Here is a 15,834-nt window from a genome sequence, read left to right on the forward strand (position 1 = left end):
TCTGGAGCCATGGAGGCTGGATGAACCCCTAAAACTATTGCTCTGAAATAATATTTAAACCTTAAACCAAAAATTATCCCCTGAAGTCTTCTTGAAACCAAACAATAGTATAGCTCAACTAGCTCAATTTAGATCAAAACGCCTGCCTTGAGCATTGTGCTCTTTCATGATCTATCTGTACAGGATCAAATTGACAACAGCAACACAAAAGACTAGATAGGAAACTTAGGGGGCAGTGAGTTTATGTTAATGGAGGAGGAATGACTCAGAGCAACTCAAAAAATGTAATCACTGTCACTGAATTGTACATGTAGAAACTGTTGAATTGGTGTATGCTGTGCTGTGTACAACTCAAAAAAAATAAATAAAAAATTTAAAATTAAAAAAATAAAGATACATGATAAAGGGGAGGGGGAGCCAAGATGGCAGAATAGACAGATGCTTCCAGCAAGCCCTCTTACAACAAAGACCCGAAAAAACAAGTGAAATGAATATACTTATGACAAGCTAGGAGCCCTGAACATCAAAGGTAAGCTTACAAAACAAATTGAGGGGCAGGGGAGGAAGAGACAGTTCAGAAGTGGAGAGGAGTTACCAGGCCTGAATCACTGGAAGCCCTCAAGCACCATTCCCGGAAGCAGCGGTGGTGGGCTGCTACTAGCATTCAGCTGCAGTTCCCTCAGGGAAAAGCAGCCAGCCACACAGCCTACTCACACCTCCGAAAGCAGAGAAGAATGGCCCTCTTGGCAAAAGCTAAGTATTTGCATATACTGTACCGCACTTCCCCCCCACCCCCGCCCGCCCGCCACCGCTCCCAAGCCAGCTTCAGTGGCTGACTTCATTGGGCCTGAGACAGGACCCGTTGAGCACCTAGAGACATCCTCCTGGCCTTGGAGAAGGAATAAAATTGCAATTGGAGGAAAAGATAATTTTCCTGCTCTACTAACCAGGGGAGCTTAGGACAGAGGCAGCTCCTGTCCAGGCATAATTGGTCCGTGGACTTTGAGTACTTTTACCCTCTGCATGGACCTGTGTGGGCCTATTTCAGGAGAATAGGCCCTTGTTGGCAGACTCCAACCATTTCAGCTGTGCGGCGTAGAGGTGGGTGTTTCATGTTTGACATTGCTTTGCCTATTAAACAGGGTCCTCACCTACCCACATCAGGGGCTTAAGGACTGGTGGCTCCACTCAGGTCACCCAGCCACCTGTGACAGGGGTCCATGGATAACTGGTACCTCACACTCCTTAGAACCAAAAATATTGGGTGCCCATGGTCCATCTGCAGAACCCACCCACCTGTACACTCTAGGGAACAGGGACACGCTTTCCTCAGAGACATGTGGAGGATGATTCTCAGCCCCCTGCCTTGTTCAGAGTGTGACCCCCTCCTGCAACCAGATTCCGGTACCTACACCAATCACTCCTGCCCTCTAAGACTATAGGACAGAGCCTGTACCACACACATCAGCTACCTAGACATCTGAGCTGAATTCATACAAGAAAAGTGAATGGACTCCTAGACTGATATACCTGATAACAGCTCAAGCCATCTGGGGACAGGACATCAGAGCTCCAAAGGTGAAAATAATTAAGCTAGCTCACTCAAGCAACCCATCTGGCCATATCAAAACAAAACAAAGCAAGAAGCTACAACACAGTAAGCAAACATAAAATGAACTAATACAATACCTTATACATGGGTCTGAGACAACAGTCAATATCAAGTCATATAAAGAAACAGACCATGATAACCTCAACAAGCTCTCAAAACAATCAAGGAATCTTCTAGATGAAAGTGCATTCCTGGAATTACCAGAGGCAGAATACAAAAGATTAATATACAGAACCTTTCAAGACACCAGGAAGGAAATGAGACAATACTCAGAACAAGCCAAGGAATACACAGATAAAGCAATTGAAGAAATTAAAAAGATAATCCAGGAACATAATGAAAAATTTAATAAGCTGAAAAATCCATAGACAGCAATCAGGTTTTCAGAAGATTAACAATAAAATTACAGAAGTACAGTACTCAATAGAAAGAAGAGCAGAATTAAGCAAGTAGAAGACAGATTTTATGAATTTGAAGATAAAGCACTTGGCACCAATATATTTGAAGAAAAATCAGATAGAAAAATTAAGAAACCTTAAAAATCATGTGGGACTCTATCAAGAGAAATAACCTACGAGTGATTGGAGTACCAGAACAGGGAGGGATAACAGAAAATACAGAGAAAATTGTTGACTTGTTGGCAGAAAAATTCCCTGATATAGTGAAAGATGAGAAGATATCTATCCAAGATGCTCATCAAATTCCACGTAAGGTAGATTTTAAAAGAAAGTCACCAAGATATATTATAATCAAACTCGCCAAAACCAAAGATAAAGAGAGAATTTTAAGAGCAGCTGGGGATAAAGAAAAAGTCATCTACAAAGGAGAGTCAATAAGAATAATCTTGGACTACTCAGCAGAAAGCATGCAAGCAAGAAGGCAATGGCATGACTTATATAAAAAAACTGAAGGAAAAAAACTGCCAGCCAAGAATCTTATATCCAGCAAAACTGTCTCTCAAATATGAAGGTGAAATTAGGACAATTCCAGATAAACAGTTTAGGGAATTCGTAAAAACCAAACCAAAACTACAACAAATACAAAAGGGAGTTCTTTGGTTAGAAAATCAGTAATATCAGCTATCGACCCAAGACTAGAATTAGAGCAATCAGGAGTCAACCCAGACAGGGAAATCACAAAAATAAATCAAGATTAAAAAAATGCTCAAAACAGGGAAACAGTGATGTTATTATGTAAAAGAAGACAACATTAAAACAAAAAAGAGGGACTACGAAAAGTAGTCATAGATCATCCATATAAAAAGGAAGACAAGGTGATACAAAGAAATAAAAGTTAGGTTTAACTTTAGAAAAATACGGGCAAATAATAAGGCAACCATAAGGAAGATAAGCTGTCCTACACATCAAAATAAAATACAAGAAAAAAATAGAGACTCGGCAGAAACAAAATCAACAACAACAAATATGAGGAAAGGAAGATATATAAAGATAATCTACTCAGCACGTAAAATTAAGTGGGAAAAGAAACTGTCAACAACACACAAAAAAAGACATTAAAATGACAGCCCTAAATTCATACCTATCCATAACTGTGCTGAATGTAAATGGACTAAATGCACCAATAAAGAGACAAAGAGTGGCAGAATGGACTGAAAAACAAGATCTGTCTACATGCTGCCTACAAGAGACGCACCTTAGACTTAGAGACAAAAACAAATGAAAACTCAAAAGATGGAAAAAATACATCAAGCAATCAACAATCAAAAAAAAAGCAAGAGTGGCAATATTAATTTCTGACAAAATAGACTTTAAAGTTAAATCCATCATAAAGGATAAGGAGAACAGTGTATAACGATTAAAGGGACAATATACCAAGAAGATTTAACCATATTAAATATTTATGCACCCAATGACAGGGCTGCAAGATACATAAAACAAACTCTATCAGCATTGAAAAGTGACATAAACAGCTTTACAATAATAATAGTAGAAGACTTCAACACATCACTTTCAGTGAAGGACAGGACATCCAGAAAGAAGCTCAATAAAGACACGGAAGATCTAAATGCCACAATAAACCAAATTGACCTCATAGATATATACAGAACACTGCACTCAACAGCAGCCAAGTATACTTTCATTTCTAGTGCACAAGTACATTCTCTAGAATAGACCACATATTAGGTCATAAAGCAAGCCTTTAGCAGAATCCAAAACACTGAAATATTACAAAGCATCTTCTCTGACCATAAGGCCATAAAAGTGGAAATCAATAATGGAAAGAGCAGGGAAAAGAAATCAAACATTTAGAAACTGAACAATACCATGCTCAAAAAAGACTGGATTATAGAAGACATTAAGGATGGAATAAAGAAATTCATAGAATCCAATGAGAACAAAAACACTTCCTTTCAGAACTTTTGGGACACAGCGAAAGAAGTGCTCAGATGTCAATTTATATCAATAACTACACACATTCAAAAAGAAGAAAGGGCCCAAATCAAAGAATTATCCCTACAACTTGAACAAATGGAAAGAGAGAACAAAAAAAAACCCTCAGACACCAGAAGAAAACAAATAATAAAAATTAGAGCAGAACTAAATGAAATAGAAAACAGAAAAACAATTGAAAGAATTAATGAGACCAAAAGCTGGTTCTTTGAAAAAATCAACAAAGTTGATAAACCGTTGGCCAAACTGACAAAAGAAAAACAGAGGAAGCAAATAACCCGAATAAGAAATGAGATGGGCGATATTACAACAGACCCAACTGAAATTAAAAGAATCATATCAGATTACTAGGAAAAATTGTACTCTAACAAATTTGAAAACCTAGAAGAAATGGATGAATTCCTAGAAAAACACTACCTACCTAAACTAACACAATCAGAAGTAGAACAACTAAATAGACCCATAACAAAAGAAGAAATTGAAAAGGTAATCAAAAAACTCCCAACAAAAAAAAGCCCTGGCCTGGACGGCTTCACTACAGAGTTCTACCAAACTTTCAGAGAAGAGTTAACACCACTACTACTAAAGGTATTTCAAAGCATAGAAAATGATGGAATACTACCTAACTCATTCTATAAAGCCACCATCTCCCTGATACCAAAACCAGGTAAAGACACCACAAAAAAAGAAAATTACAGACCTATCTCCCTCATGAATGTCCCTTATGAATGTAGATGCAAAAATCCTCAACAAAACTCTAGCCAATAGAATTCAACAACATATCAAAAAAATAATTTACCATGACCAAGTGGGATTTTTTTTTTAAGTGGGATTCATACCCAGTATGCAGGGATGGTTCAACATTAGGAAAACAATTAATGTAATCCATCATATAAATTTAAAAAATCACATGATTTTATCAATTGATGCAGAAAAGGCATTTGACAAAGTTCAACACCCATTCATAATAAAAACTCTCAGCAAAATAGGGATAGAAGGAAAATTCCTCAACATAATAAAGGGCATTTACACAAAGCCAACAGCCAACATCACCCTAAATGGAGAGAACCTGAAAGCATTTCCCTTGAGATCAGGAACCAGAAAAGGATGCCCTTTATCACCACTCTTATTCAACATTGTGCTGGAGGTCCTAGCCAGAGCAATCTGGCTAGATAAAGAAATAAAGGGCATCCAGATTGCCAAGGAAGAAGTAAAAGTATTTCTATTTGCAGATGACATGATCTTATACACAGAAAACCCTAAGGAATCCTCCAGAAAACTACTGAAACTAATAGAAGAGTTCAGCGGAGTATCGGTATTTAAGATAAACATACAAAAATCACTTGGATTCCTCTACACCAACAAAAAGAACTTCGAAGTGGAAATCACCAAATCAATACCATTTACAGTAGCCCCCAAGAAGATAAAATACTTAGGAATAAATATTACCAGAGATGTAAAAGACTTATACACAGAAAACTACAAAACACTTCTGCAAGAAATCAAAAGAGACCTACGTAAGTGGAAAAACATACCTTGCTCATGGATAGGAAGACTTAACATTATAAAAATGTCTATTTTACCAAAAGCCATCTATAGATTTAATGCAATTCCGATCCAAATTCCAATGACATTTTTTAATGAGATGGAGAAACAAATCACCAACTTCATATGGAAGGGAAAGAGGCCCTGGATACGTAAAGCATTACTGAAAAAGGACAAAGTGAGAGACCTCACTCTACCTGATTTTAGAACCTGTTATACCGCCACAGTAGTCAAAACAGCCTGGGACTAGTACAACGACAGATACCTGGACCAATGGAACAGAATTGAGAATCCAGACATAAATCCATCCACATACAAGCAGTTGATATTTGACAAAGGCCCCGAAGCAGTTAAATAGGGAAAAGACAGTCTTTTTAACAAATAGTGCTGGCATAACTGGATATCCATCTGGAAAAAAAATGAAACAAGACCCATACCTCACTCCATGCACAAAAACGAGCTCAAAATGGATCAAAGACCTAAATATAAAATCTAAAATGATAAAGATCATGGAAGAAAAAATAGGGACAATGTTAGGAGCCCTAATACATGGCATGAACAGTAAACTAAACATTACTAACAATGCAGAAGAAAAACTAGATAAATGGGAGCTCCTAAAAATCAAACCGCTATGCTCATCCAAAGACTTCACCAAAAGAGTCAAAAGGCTACCTACAGACTGGGAAAAAGTTTTTAGCTGTGACATTTCCAATCAGCGTCTGATCTCTAAAAATCTATATGATGCTGCAAAAACTCAACTACAAAAAGACAAATAACCCAATTAAAAAATGGGCAAAAGATATGAACAGACACTTCACTAAAGAAGACATTCAGGTAGCTAACAGATACCTGAGGAAATGCTCATGATCATTAGCCATTAGAGAAATGCAAATCAACACTACAATGAGATTCCATCTCAGTCCAAGAAGGCTGGCATTAATCCAAAAAACACAAAATAATAAATGCTGGAGAGGTTGTGGAGAGTATGGAACACTTATACGCTGCTGGTGGGAATATAAAATGGTACAACCACTTTGGAAATCAATTTGGCGCTTCCTGAGAAAGCTAGAAGTAGAACTATCACAGGATCCAGCAATCCCACTCCTTGGAATATATCCTAGAGAAATAAGAGCCTTTACACGGACAGATATATCCACACCTATATTCATTGCAGCACTGTTTACAATAGCAAAAAGATGGAAGCAACCAAGTGTCCATCAATGGAGGAATGGATAAATAAATTATGGTATATTCACACAATGGAATACTATGAATCTATAAAGAGCAGTGATGAATCTGTGAAACATTTCATAACATGGAGGAATCTGGAAGGCATTATGCTGAGTGAAATTAGTTGCAAAAGGACAAATATTGTACAAGACCACTATTATAAGAACTGGAGAAATAGTTTAAACAGAGAAGAAAATATTCTTTGATGGTTATGAGAAGGGGGAGGCAGGGGGGTGGGAGGAGGGTATTTACTAATTAGATAGTAGATAAGAACTACTTTAGGTGAAGGGAAAGACAACACACGATACAGGCGAGGTCAGCACAACTGGACTAAACCAAAAGCAAAGAAGTTTCCTGAATAAACTGAATGCTTTCAAGGCCAGCATACCAGGGGCGGGGGTTTGGGGACCTCGGTTTCAGGGGACATCTAAGTCAATTGGCATAATAAAACCTATTAAGAAAACATTCTGCATCCCACTTTGGAGAGTGGCGTCTGGGGTCTTAAATGCTAGCAAGCAGCCATCTAAGATGCATCAATTGGTGTTAACCCACTTGGACCAAACGAGAATGAAGAACACCAAGGACACAAGGTAATTATGAGCCCAAGAGACAGAAAGGGCCACATAAACCAGAGACTACATCAGCCTGAGAACAGGAGAGGTAGATGGTGCCCAGCTACAACCGATGACTGCCCTGACAGGGAACACAACAGAGAACCCCTGAGGGAGAGGAGAGCAGTGGGATGCAGGCCCTAAATTCCCATAAAAAGACCAGACTTAATGGTCTGACTGAGACTAGAAGGACCCCAATGGCCATGGCCCCCAGACCTTCTATTGTCCCAGGACAGGAACCATTCCCAAAGCCAACTCTTCAGACAGGGATTGGACTAGGCAATAGGATGGAGAGGGATGCTGGTGAGGAGTGAGCTTCTTGGATCAGGTGGACACGTGAGACTATATTGCCATCTTCTGCCTGAAGGGGAGATGAGGGGTTAGAGTGGGTTAGAAGCTGAAAAAATAGACAGTAAAAGAGAGAGTGGAGGGAGGGAGTGGGCTGCCTCATTACGGTGAGAGCAATTGGGAGGATGTACAAAAAAAAAAAAAAATTTTTTTTTTAGCAAGGTGTATATAAGTTTTTGTGTGAGAGACTGACGATTTGTAAACTTTCACTCGAAGCACAATAAAAATTTAAAAAAAGAGATACATGACAAAAAATTGTTTACTGAGGAGAGATTGGATTTAACTTTGGAATCGTATGTTATTTGAAGTTTGTGTATATTTTATCTCAAATTCTTTATAAACTATTCGTATTTTTTAAATTCTCTGGGGTGTTTTCTCATATTCTCCATTAATTCTACTGTGGTTTTTATAGTCTTTTACTAAGCAATCACTCCCAATTATCCATAATTGTGATCAATTATTTTGTCCAGGAAGGATACCCCAAATTAGTAACATCAGTTTTATGATTTCTTAATAAGACATTTCTTTCCAAGAATGCGTTATATTATATGTGCATTTACAAACATTTATTTTCTCCGATTTCTAAATAGGGATGAGAAAAGGTTTGCTATCAGGAATCACATTGTCTTTCCACTATTTAATCACCAATATTGGATATTATCCTTAGATAGATAGCATATCAGTTACTGAGTCCTGCATGGGTAGACCATGCTTCTAGTCTATATAAGGTGAATGCATGACAAAGAGCTATCCAAGCAAATGTAAGAGACAACTTCAGACAAATCAGGGTAATTTGAGAAGTTTTATTGAGGTATGTAACAGTCTTTAATTCCTAGAAAGCAATAGAGAATTTAGAGATTCAGCTTCTACATATAGCATGAGTGGTCACTGAAGTATCAGGCTGGTACAGTATGGAACCAAAAAACAAACAAACAAACTTGTTGCAGTGGAGTCAATTCTGACTCATAGAGACCTTACAGGATAAGAGTAAAACTGCCCCATACGGTTTCCAAGGAGCGCCTGGTGGATTTGAATTGCCAACCTTTTGGTTAGCAGCCGAACCCTTAACCACAGTATGGAAAGTATCCCTGAAATGCTACTGCTTTCAAGGATTGTCATCCATGTGGCCAGGCATGTTGTCGAAAAAGCATTCATTCATTCGACCAGTATTTACTGAGTGCCTGCCCAGGGTCAGGCATCATTCTGAGCTTTAAGATACAGAGAAGAATGAGAATTCTCTGTCCTAATAGAGAACACTCCATAGCAGGAGGAGGGCACACAATAAACACGGTAAAATAAATGAACAAAAGTGGTTCAGATAGAGATTAATGCTTAAAAAAAAAAAAAAGAAAAGAAACCATGTGATGGGTTCAAACGCTTGGGGTGGGTACACTTCAAGATGGGATGGCAAGAACAGACTCTCTGATGCAAAGAAATACAAATCTCAATTATTTAGAAGTTGGTTATACAGAATTTTTTATTGATCTCTCTCCTGCTGACCATATCTTGCCATTCACTAATTATTATTGTTCCATTAAAGTGCCGAAATGCCAGTCAATACATGATTATTGAGATCTCACTGTGTTCTCTGCACCAGCGTGATTGGTAAATGTGGCTGGATTCAAACAACTAATTCTACTGCTGGGATAAAATACGAGGTGGGGAATCATGCTTAAGTGAGTAAATAATTTAAGCCTTCTCATTTTGAGGGGTGTACATTCACACCTCACATACCTGAGACTCACTCAGCCATCAGTCCTAAGAACTCCTCCAAGAGGAAGCATCACTTATTGCCACTAGATGGCGCCAATCATTTTCATATTTTCAGATACATGTATATTTCTATGTCATGATCACACTTAAAATGGAAGAATGTTACTTGGCACCATTATAAACAAAAATATTTCTCTTTAATTTTATTAATAATTTTCTTACAGGAGGGGATCACAGCAAAACCATTAAGGATGGTATGTTCAGTCATTCATATACTTGTTCATTCAACATACATTTGTTTCAAATTATTTTTCTTTTTTATCTAATAGCACTGTCTTTGAGTATGTAAAAATGGCAGAAATTTGAATAGCTTATAATCGAACATATATACCAAAGCCAAAGAATAGTTGATAAAAACGATGATGATGACATTCCCAGAAACCCAGTGCCGTCGATGACATTACATGTATCTTTAAAAGTCTGCAGGAAATAATTTTAAGAAACTACAGGAGCATTTTTTGATTTTTAGGAGAAATTTCTCATTATATCTCTCAAAAATTAAGCAATATTTCTAAATATATTGGAATCCTATGGTATAATTATTCATTGCAATTACATGTAACAAAAACTATTAAAAACGTAAAATGGAATAGGAATCATTGAACTAAAATGCATATCATTTATTTTTTATATAATAAGTTTAATATTTATAGCTTTATAAAACTTGATTAATAACAATTCATATCTAAAAAGACACATTATCATACGGTTCTTGTTTCTGCTAGCAAATTTTCAGTGCAATTAAAACATTATGTAAATTTTTCTAGAGAAAAAGAACATGATACATTCCCATTTCTTAAAAAAAACACGGCTGGTAAGAATTTAAAGTATGCTTATTCTGAAACAAAAATACAGCTAGTCTCGTATCTTCCATTAAAAAACATTAAAAAGACCATAGGATAAATGTAACCTGCATCTTTAAATCAGCATATTTCAAAATAAAATACAGCACAATATTAAAATAGGAGTGCATATAGAATGCATTGAAAATATAATATGCTGTATGAAAATATTATCATTACTTAGAAGGAAAAATGCAAAGTTACATGTTTATTGTGCTAACACATTTATTTTTAAAAATCTGGACATCTTTGCTCCTTCTGGATGAAAACTGAGTGCCTCGAACTAGCTGCTAATTAGATGTTCACTATATTGCTCTCATTTTAAAACAGTCCAGAAATGATACTCACTTTAATTTCTCCCAGAGTTTTTTGCCGCATGGAAAGGAGCACTCGAAACCTCTCTTCTTCCTCATGGACTCTCTCCTGACAGGCTCTTTTCTCACTGTCGAGCTGATCAAACACAGCTTGCGCATGTTCTTTTTTAAATCTTATACCTACAAATTTATCCCTATGAAGAAAAAATTGCATTTGCTACTAATCAATTCAATAAACATATTTAATAAAATAAAATATGTTTAAAATACATTTTAAAAGACCCGTTATTGAAAAACATTAGAGCTGAAGGGCCTTGGAAGTTTCCTAGCCCCTTGCCGAGGCCTACTTCCGTATACCATCCGACCAAACCAGTCGCTGTGGAGTCTATCCCAATTCACGGCGAACCCACGTTTCCAGAGTACACCTTTGCTCTGTAGGGTTTTCATGGCTGCGACCTTTCAGAAACAGATCTCCAGGACTTTCTTCCAAGGCTTGTCTGGATGGGTTTGAACCACCAACCTTTCTGTTACCACCTAAGTGCTTAACTGTTTTGCAGCACTCTGAGTGCACGTAGCTACATCTAACTGGTCCAGGTGGAAGAAAATCTATGGGGAAATTTAGTGGATTCTCTTGGTTGCCCACCCACCATGCTTCTGTTCTCATTCCAACAGAACCTCATGTGACTCCGGGGATACATTCTAATGAGGTTAAAGCCAGTCAACTCATGGTTAATTGTCAGGGGTGAGCACATGTATTAAGACGACTCCATAAGGTGAAGGGGAAGGGCCTATTCTATGTAGAAGAAGTTCACATCCACTAAACGTGAACAAGATGTCATGCTTCAGATTGCTGACAACAGCCAAAGGGGAGAGAGAAGAGAGAATAATCCCTAGCGTTGACCTGCAGAATCAGCCAACCCTGAAGCTTTCCTCCTCATGGGCTTCCTACTCCATAAGATGATACATTTCCCTGTTGTTTAAGATGGCATCCGAATGTGTGTGTGTTTGTGTATTTTTATTTGCAGCCAAATTCATCTTGATACAAAGGCAAAGTGACAATTTTTATGGTAAAATTGGTAGTTATAAAAGAGGCAATACTGGTAGCAAAAGCATCGCAAAGAAATTAAAATAATACTAGCAAAAATAAGCCTGCTTAAAAAAAGTTTCCACAGTTGAGCAGCAACTCAGAATCCAGAATGAGCAGAGCCACAAAAGTTCAGTACAGTCTTATGTTACCCATATTGGCTTTCATCTCTGCTGGTACAGAAAATTGAATCATTTGCACAGTTAGCTACAGAGGAAGCAGAACTAATAGTTTTTAAGGAGCTAAAATATTAAAATGCCTTGAATGTATTATCTCATTTAATACAACAACAACAACCGTGTGAAATAATGATTATTTCAGTCATTTACGGATGACGAACCTAAACTCCAGTAGAGTTAAGCAGCTTGTACAAGCAAAAATAGTACCTGAGTGAACCAGAATTCAAATCCAGTTTATCTTGCTCTAAACCCCCTGTTTTTCCACTTTATCATGCTTACCAACAACATCCAGAATTCTTATGTGATGTCCTGTCTAAGTATTCACTAATAGTGACACTGTGGAGCATAAGGAATCAATGAAATTCACACAGGGAAAGACTAGTAAAGCTTTACTGGTTCCTGCAAGCAAACATCACTCTCAATATATCTTGACCACATCTACTTTGTTCTCTACACAAAATATTTTGAGGTCACTTTATATTCTATATAGCATATTATACATTCCATATACTCTATATGTATATTTTATGTGTCTACATGCATGAAAATAATATTTTCATTCTCATAGTAATTAAAAGAAGAACTCTGAAATCTTATGGGTCTGGGTTTGAATGCTTCCACTTTCTAGTTAAGAAACAGTTGGGCAAATTAAATGAGAAGCAGGGTAGCTTTGATTGCTATCATTTTTTAACATCATATCTTAATTATGTTGCATATACAAGGTTTATCTCTCTGAAAAGATTTTCAGACACTTGCCGCACGTTTCCCACTGGCCATTTCTTTATCCTTCTTGGTTCTTGGTGCTAGACACCCTATGGGTTCTTCATTAATAATTATTAACTTGATATGGTCATCTACTGATAATACTAATAGGTTATTGTCTTAGTTATCTAGTGCTGCCATAGCAGAAATGCCACAAGTGGATGGCTTTAACAAAGAGAAATTTATTTTCTCACAGTGTAGTAGGTTACAAGTCCAAATTCAGTGCGTCGGCTCCAGGGGAAGGCTTTCTCTCTCTGTTGGCTCTGGAGGAAGGTCCTTGTCCTCAATCTTCCCTTCGTCAAGTAGCTTCTCAGGTGCAAGGGACCCTGTGTCCAAAGGATGCTCTCTGCTCCTTGTGCTGCTTTCTTGGTGGTGTGAGGTCTCCAACTCTCTGCTTGCTTCCCTTTCCTTTTATCTTTTGAGAGATACAAGCTGGTGCAGGCCACACCCCAGGGGAACTCCCTTTACCTTGGATCAGAGAGGTGACCTGAGTAACGGCCTAATCCTCTCAACATAAAATTACAATCACAAAATGGAGAACAACCACACCATACTGGGAATCATGGCCTAACCAAGTCGATACACACATTTTTGAGGGGACATAATTCAATCTATGACAGTTATTTATAATACAATTTATCTGCAATAATCTTCTTTTCCAGTGTTAGATCAAGGAGTCAGTACGCACAATTGAAAGAGCATACACTTTAAAATAGGATGGACCTAAGTTAGAGTTAGCCCTGGTGGTCCAGCAGTTAGAGAGCTTGGCGGCTAACCAAAAGGTCAGCAGTTCAAACCCATCACCTGCTCTTGGAAACCCCATGGGGCAGTTCTGCTCTGTCCTATAGGGTCACTATGAGTCGGAATCGACTGGACCTCAACTTTTTTTTTTTTTAAGCTTAACTTGGAGTTAGCTCTACCACTAATTAGCTGTGCCATCTTAAGGCAACCACTGAATCTGTCTGATTATCTTTTTTCTTAGCCAAAACCCAATAACCCACTGCCGTCGAGTCGATTCTGACTCATAGCAACCCTATAGAACAAAGTAGAACTGCCCCACAGAGTTTCCAAGGAGCACCTGGCAGATTTGAACTGCTGACCTCTTGGTTAGCAGCCGTAGCACTTAACCACTACGCCACCAGGGTTTCCTTTTTCTTAGCACACATATGGAAAATAGTACTGTACAACTTAAGAATTTGTTGTGAGAATTAAATGAGATAAAGTACACAGATTGCCTAGCAAAGTATCTGGCACATTAGGAAATCAATCAATGGTAACTCTAAATAATACCTGATGTTGTCCATCATCACTGTTAATTAATACAGTTGTAAATAATACTATAATATCAGTTTATTCTTTATCTCCTTCCGTGTGGGAAGGCAGAGTTTCTTCAAGTTTAGAGAGGGGATTGACTCATTGGGATGTGGTCACCACTCTTGCCTGCTGAGCAATACAACCCAGCCATGGTATGGAGTAAAACATTAGATTTGAAATGGTAAGAATTCCTCTTGAAGAAAAATTTCCATCAGTTCCCAAATTAGGTCTGATAAATTTAGTACAAATTACATAATTTCAAGTTTATACCTTTCAGCCCAAAAACATTCTTACAGATTTCAAATAATGTGGATAAATATCTCTCACAGTAGTAAATGGCTTTTTCCCTTGCTTTCTACAGCATATAATGAATACAGTCTGTTTTAGACAACGGTAAATAATCTTTTGGGAAATAAGTTTTCACCCTAAGGTGATAGCTAAACAAATCCTTGTTGAATGTATTGGCTTGAACCCATTAATCTATAAGGTATCAGGCTGAGCATAACTGTTTTTGGGTTTGTTTGTTTTGCTTTGTTTTGACACTTTATCTGTCACAAGCTGACATTTTGCTAATGTTTTTGTTAGCCTTCTATATTTAAATCAAACTATCATTCCTAAATAGGGCTGATGCACACTTCTTATTAGTTCTCCCAGCCCTGTTCTCAATGTATTATAATATAGGAAATAAGAACTTAGAGGAATAAAGGAAGAGTAAGCAAATTCTAAGCAGGAGTCTACAGAATGTGCTATGAGCCCTAGATCATGATCATTCTCCCAGGGACCTTACTAACTCTTCTCTGGTATGCCCCAGGCTGGGGAGGTTACTGGATAAGTGGCTTTTGAAGATGACAAGTGTACATACATTACATAAGGTTTTATAGAAGATCTATTTCTAAACTCTTTATACCTCAAAACTGTTATCCAAAAAGGTTGGGTGAAAACCCATAAATTATTAAACATGGCACAAAAATGATAAATACTGAAATTAATTAAAAAGATCATTATTATCATAAAGAATAAACATTCACACACTTGGAGAAAGCAAAACATCCCCAGTTATTCAAAGAATAACAAACCCAGTAATGAAAAAAAAAACAATGACTATGCTTTTGTTAATCAAATATCCTATGTATATTTCACATAACATTATGATAGAAAATACGGAGCATTTTAAGAATAGCTTTTAAATGTGGAAACTTAATCTTATCTCCTTTATGAAAAATATATTAGATATACTTAGTATTTTGAAAAAATTCAAGTACTTACTTTAAAACATCAAGTATCTCATCAAAATGTTTCTTTTCCTGTTCTTTTAATATTAATTCCTCACTCAATTTGCTTGTTTTGGTTTGAAAAACAGACGTTTTACTCTTTGTCTCATGTATTTCTTTAAAAATTGTTGAGCGTTTTTCCTGAAAAAAAAAAAATATTGTACAGATGTTTTATTTTAAATACTTGGATTTTCAAATTCTTTCATTTTAGGTACACAATTATGTTGGCCTTGTAAACAATTAAAAGTAAACAGTTCAGCTTAACCAGTAAAGAATGTCTACCTTGAGCACTGTGCTCTTTTAAGATCTATCTATATGGGATCAAATTGACAACAGCAACATAAAACATAAGGTAAGAAACTTAGGGGGCAGCGTGTTTCTGTTAATGGGAAAGGAACAACTAGGAAAAGGAAGGCGAAAATGGTTGCACAACTCAGAGTGTAATCAAACTCCAGAATTGGTGTACGTTCTGGTGTGTATATTCTCAACAACAAAAAAAAATAAAATAAATTATATATTAAAAAAGAAGTTAGGTTTC

At 37.0% G+C, this 15,834-nt stretch overlaps 1 protein-coding gene across 1 annotated transcript in view; it reads right to left on the bottom strand.

Annotated features, from left to right (window-relative positions):
* CCDC178 (coiled-coil domain containing 178) overlaps nt 1-15,834 on the bottom strand; it is a 548,199-nt gene that overhangs the window by 291,423 nt on the left and 240,942 nt on the right. Inside the window, exons 17-18 of the mRNA XM_049901613.1 lie at nt 15,292-15,437; nt 10,721-10,880 (exon numbers count right to left, since the gene is read on the bottom strand). Of these exons, the coding sequence (XP_049757570.1) occupies nt 10,721-10,880; nt 15,292-15,437 (306 nt within the window). The remainder of the gene's footprint in view (nt 1-10,720; nt 10,881-15,291; nt 15,438-15,834) is intronic.

Source organism: Elephas maximus, chromosome 11, assembly GCF_024166365.1.
Source record: "Elephas maximus indicus isolate mEleMax1 chromosome 11, mEleMax1 primary haplotype, whole genome shotgun sequence".
NCBI classification, from domain to species: domain Eukaryota; kingdom Metazoa; phylum Chordata; class Mammalia; order Proboscidea; family Elephantidae; genus Elephas; species Elephas maximus.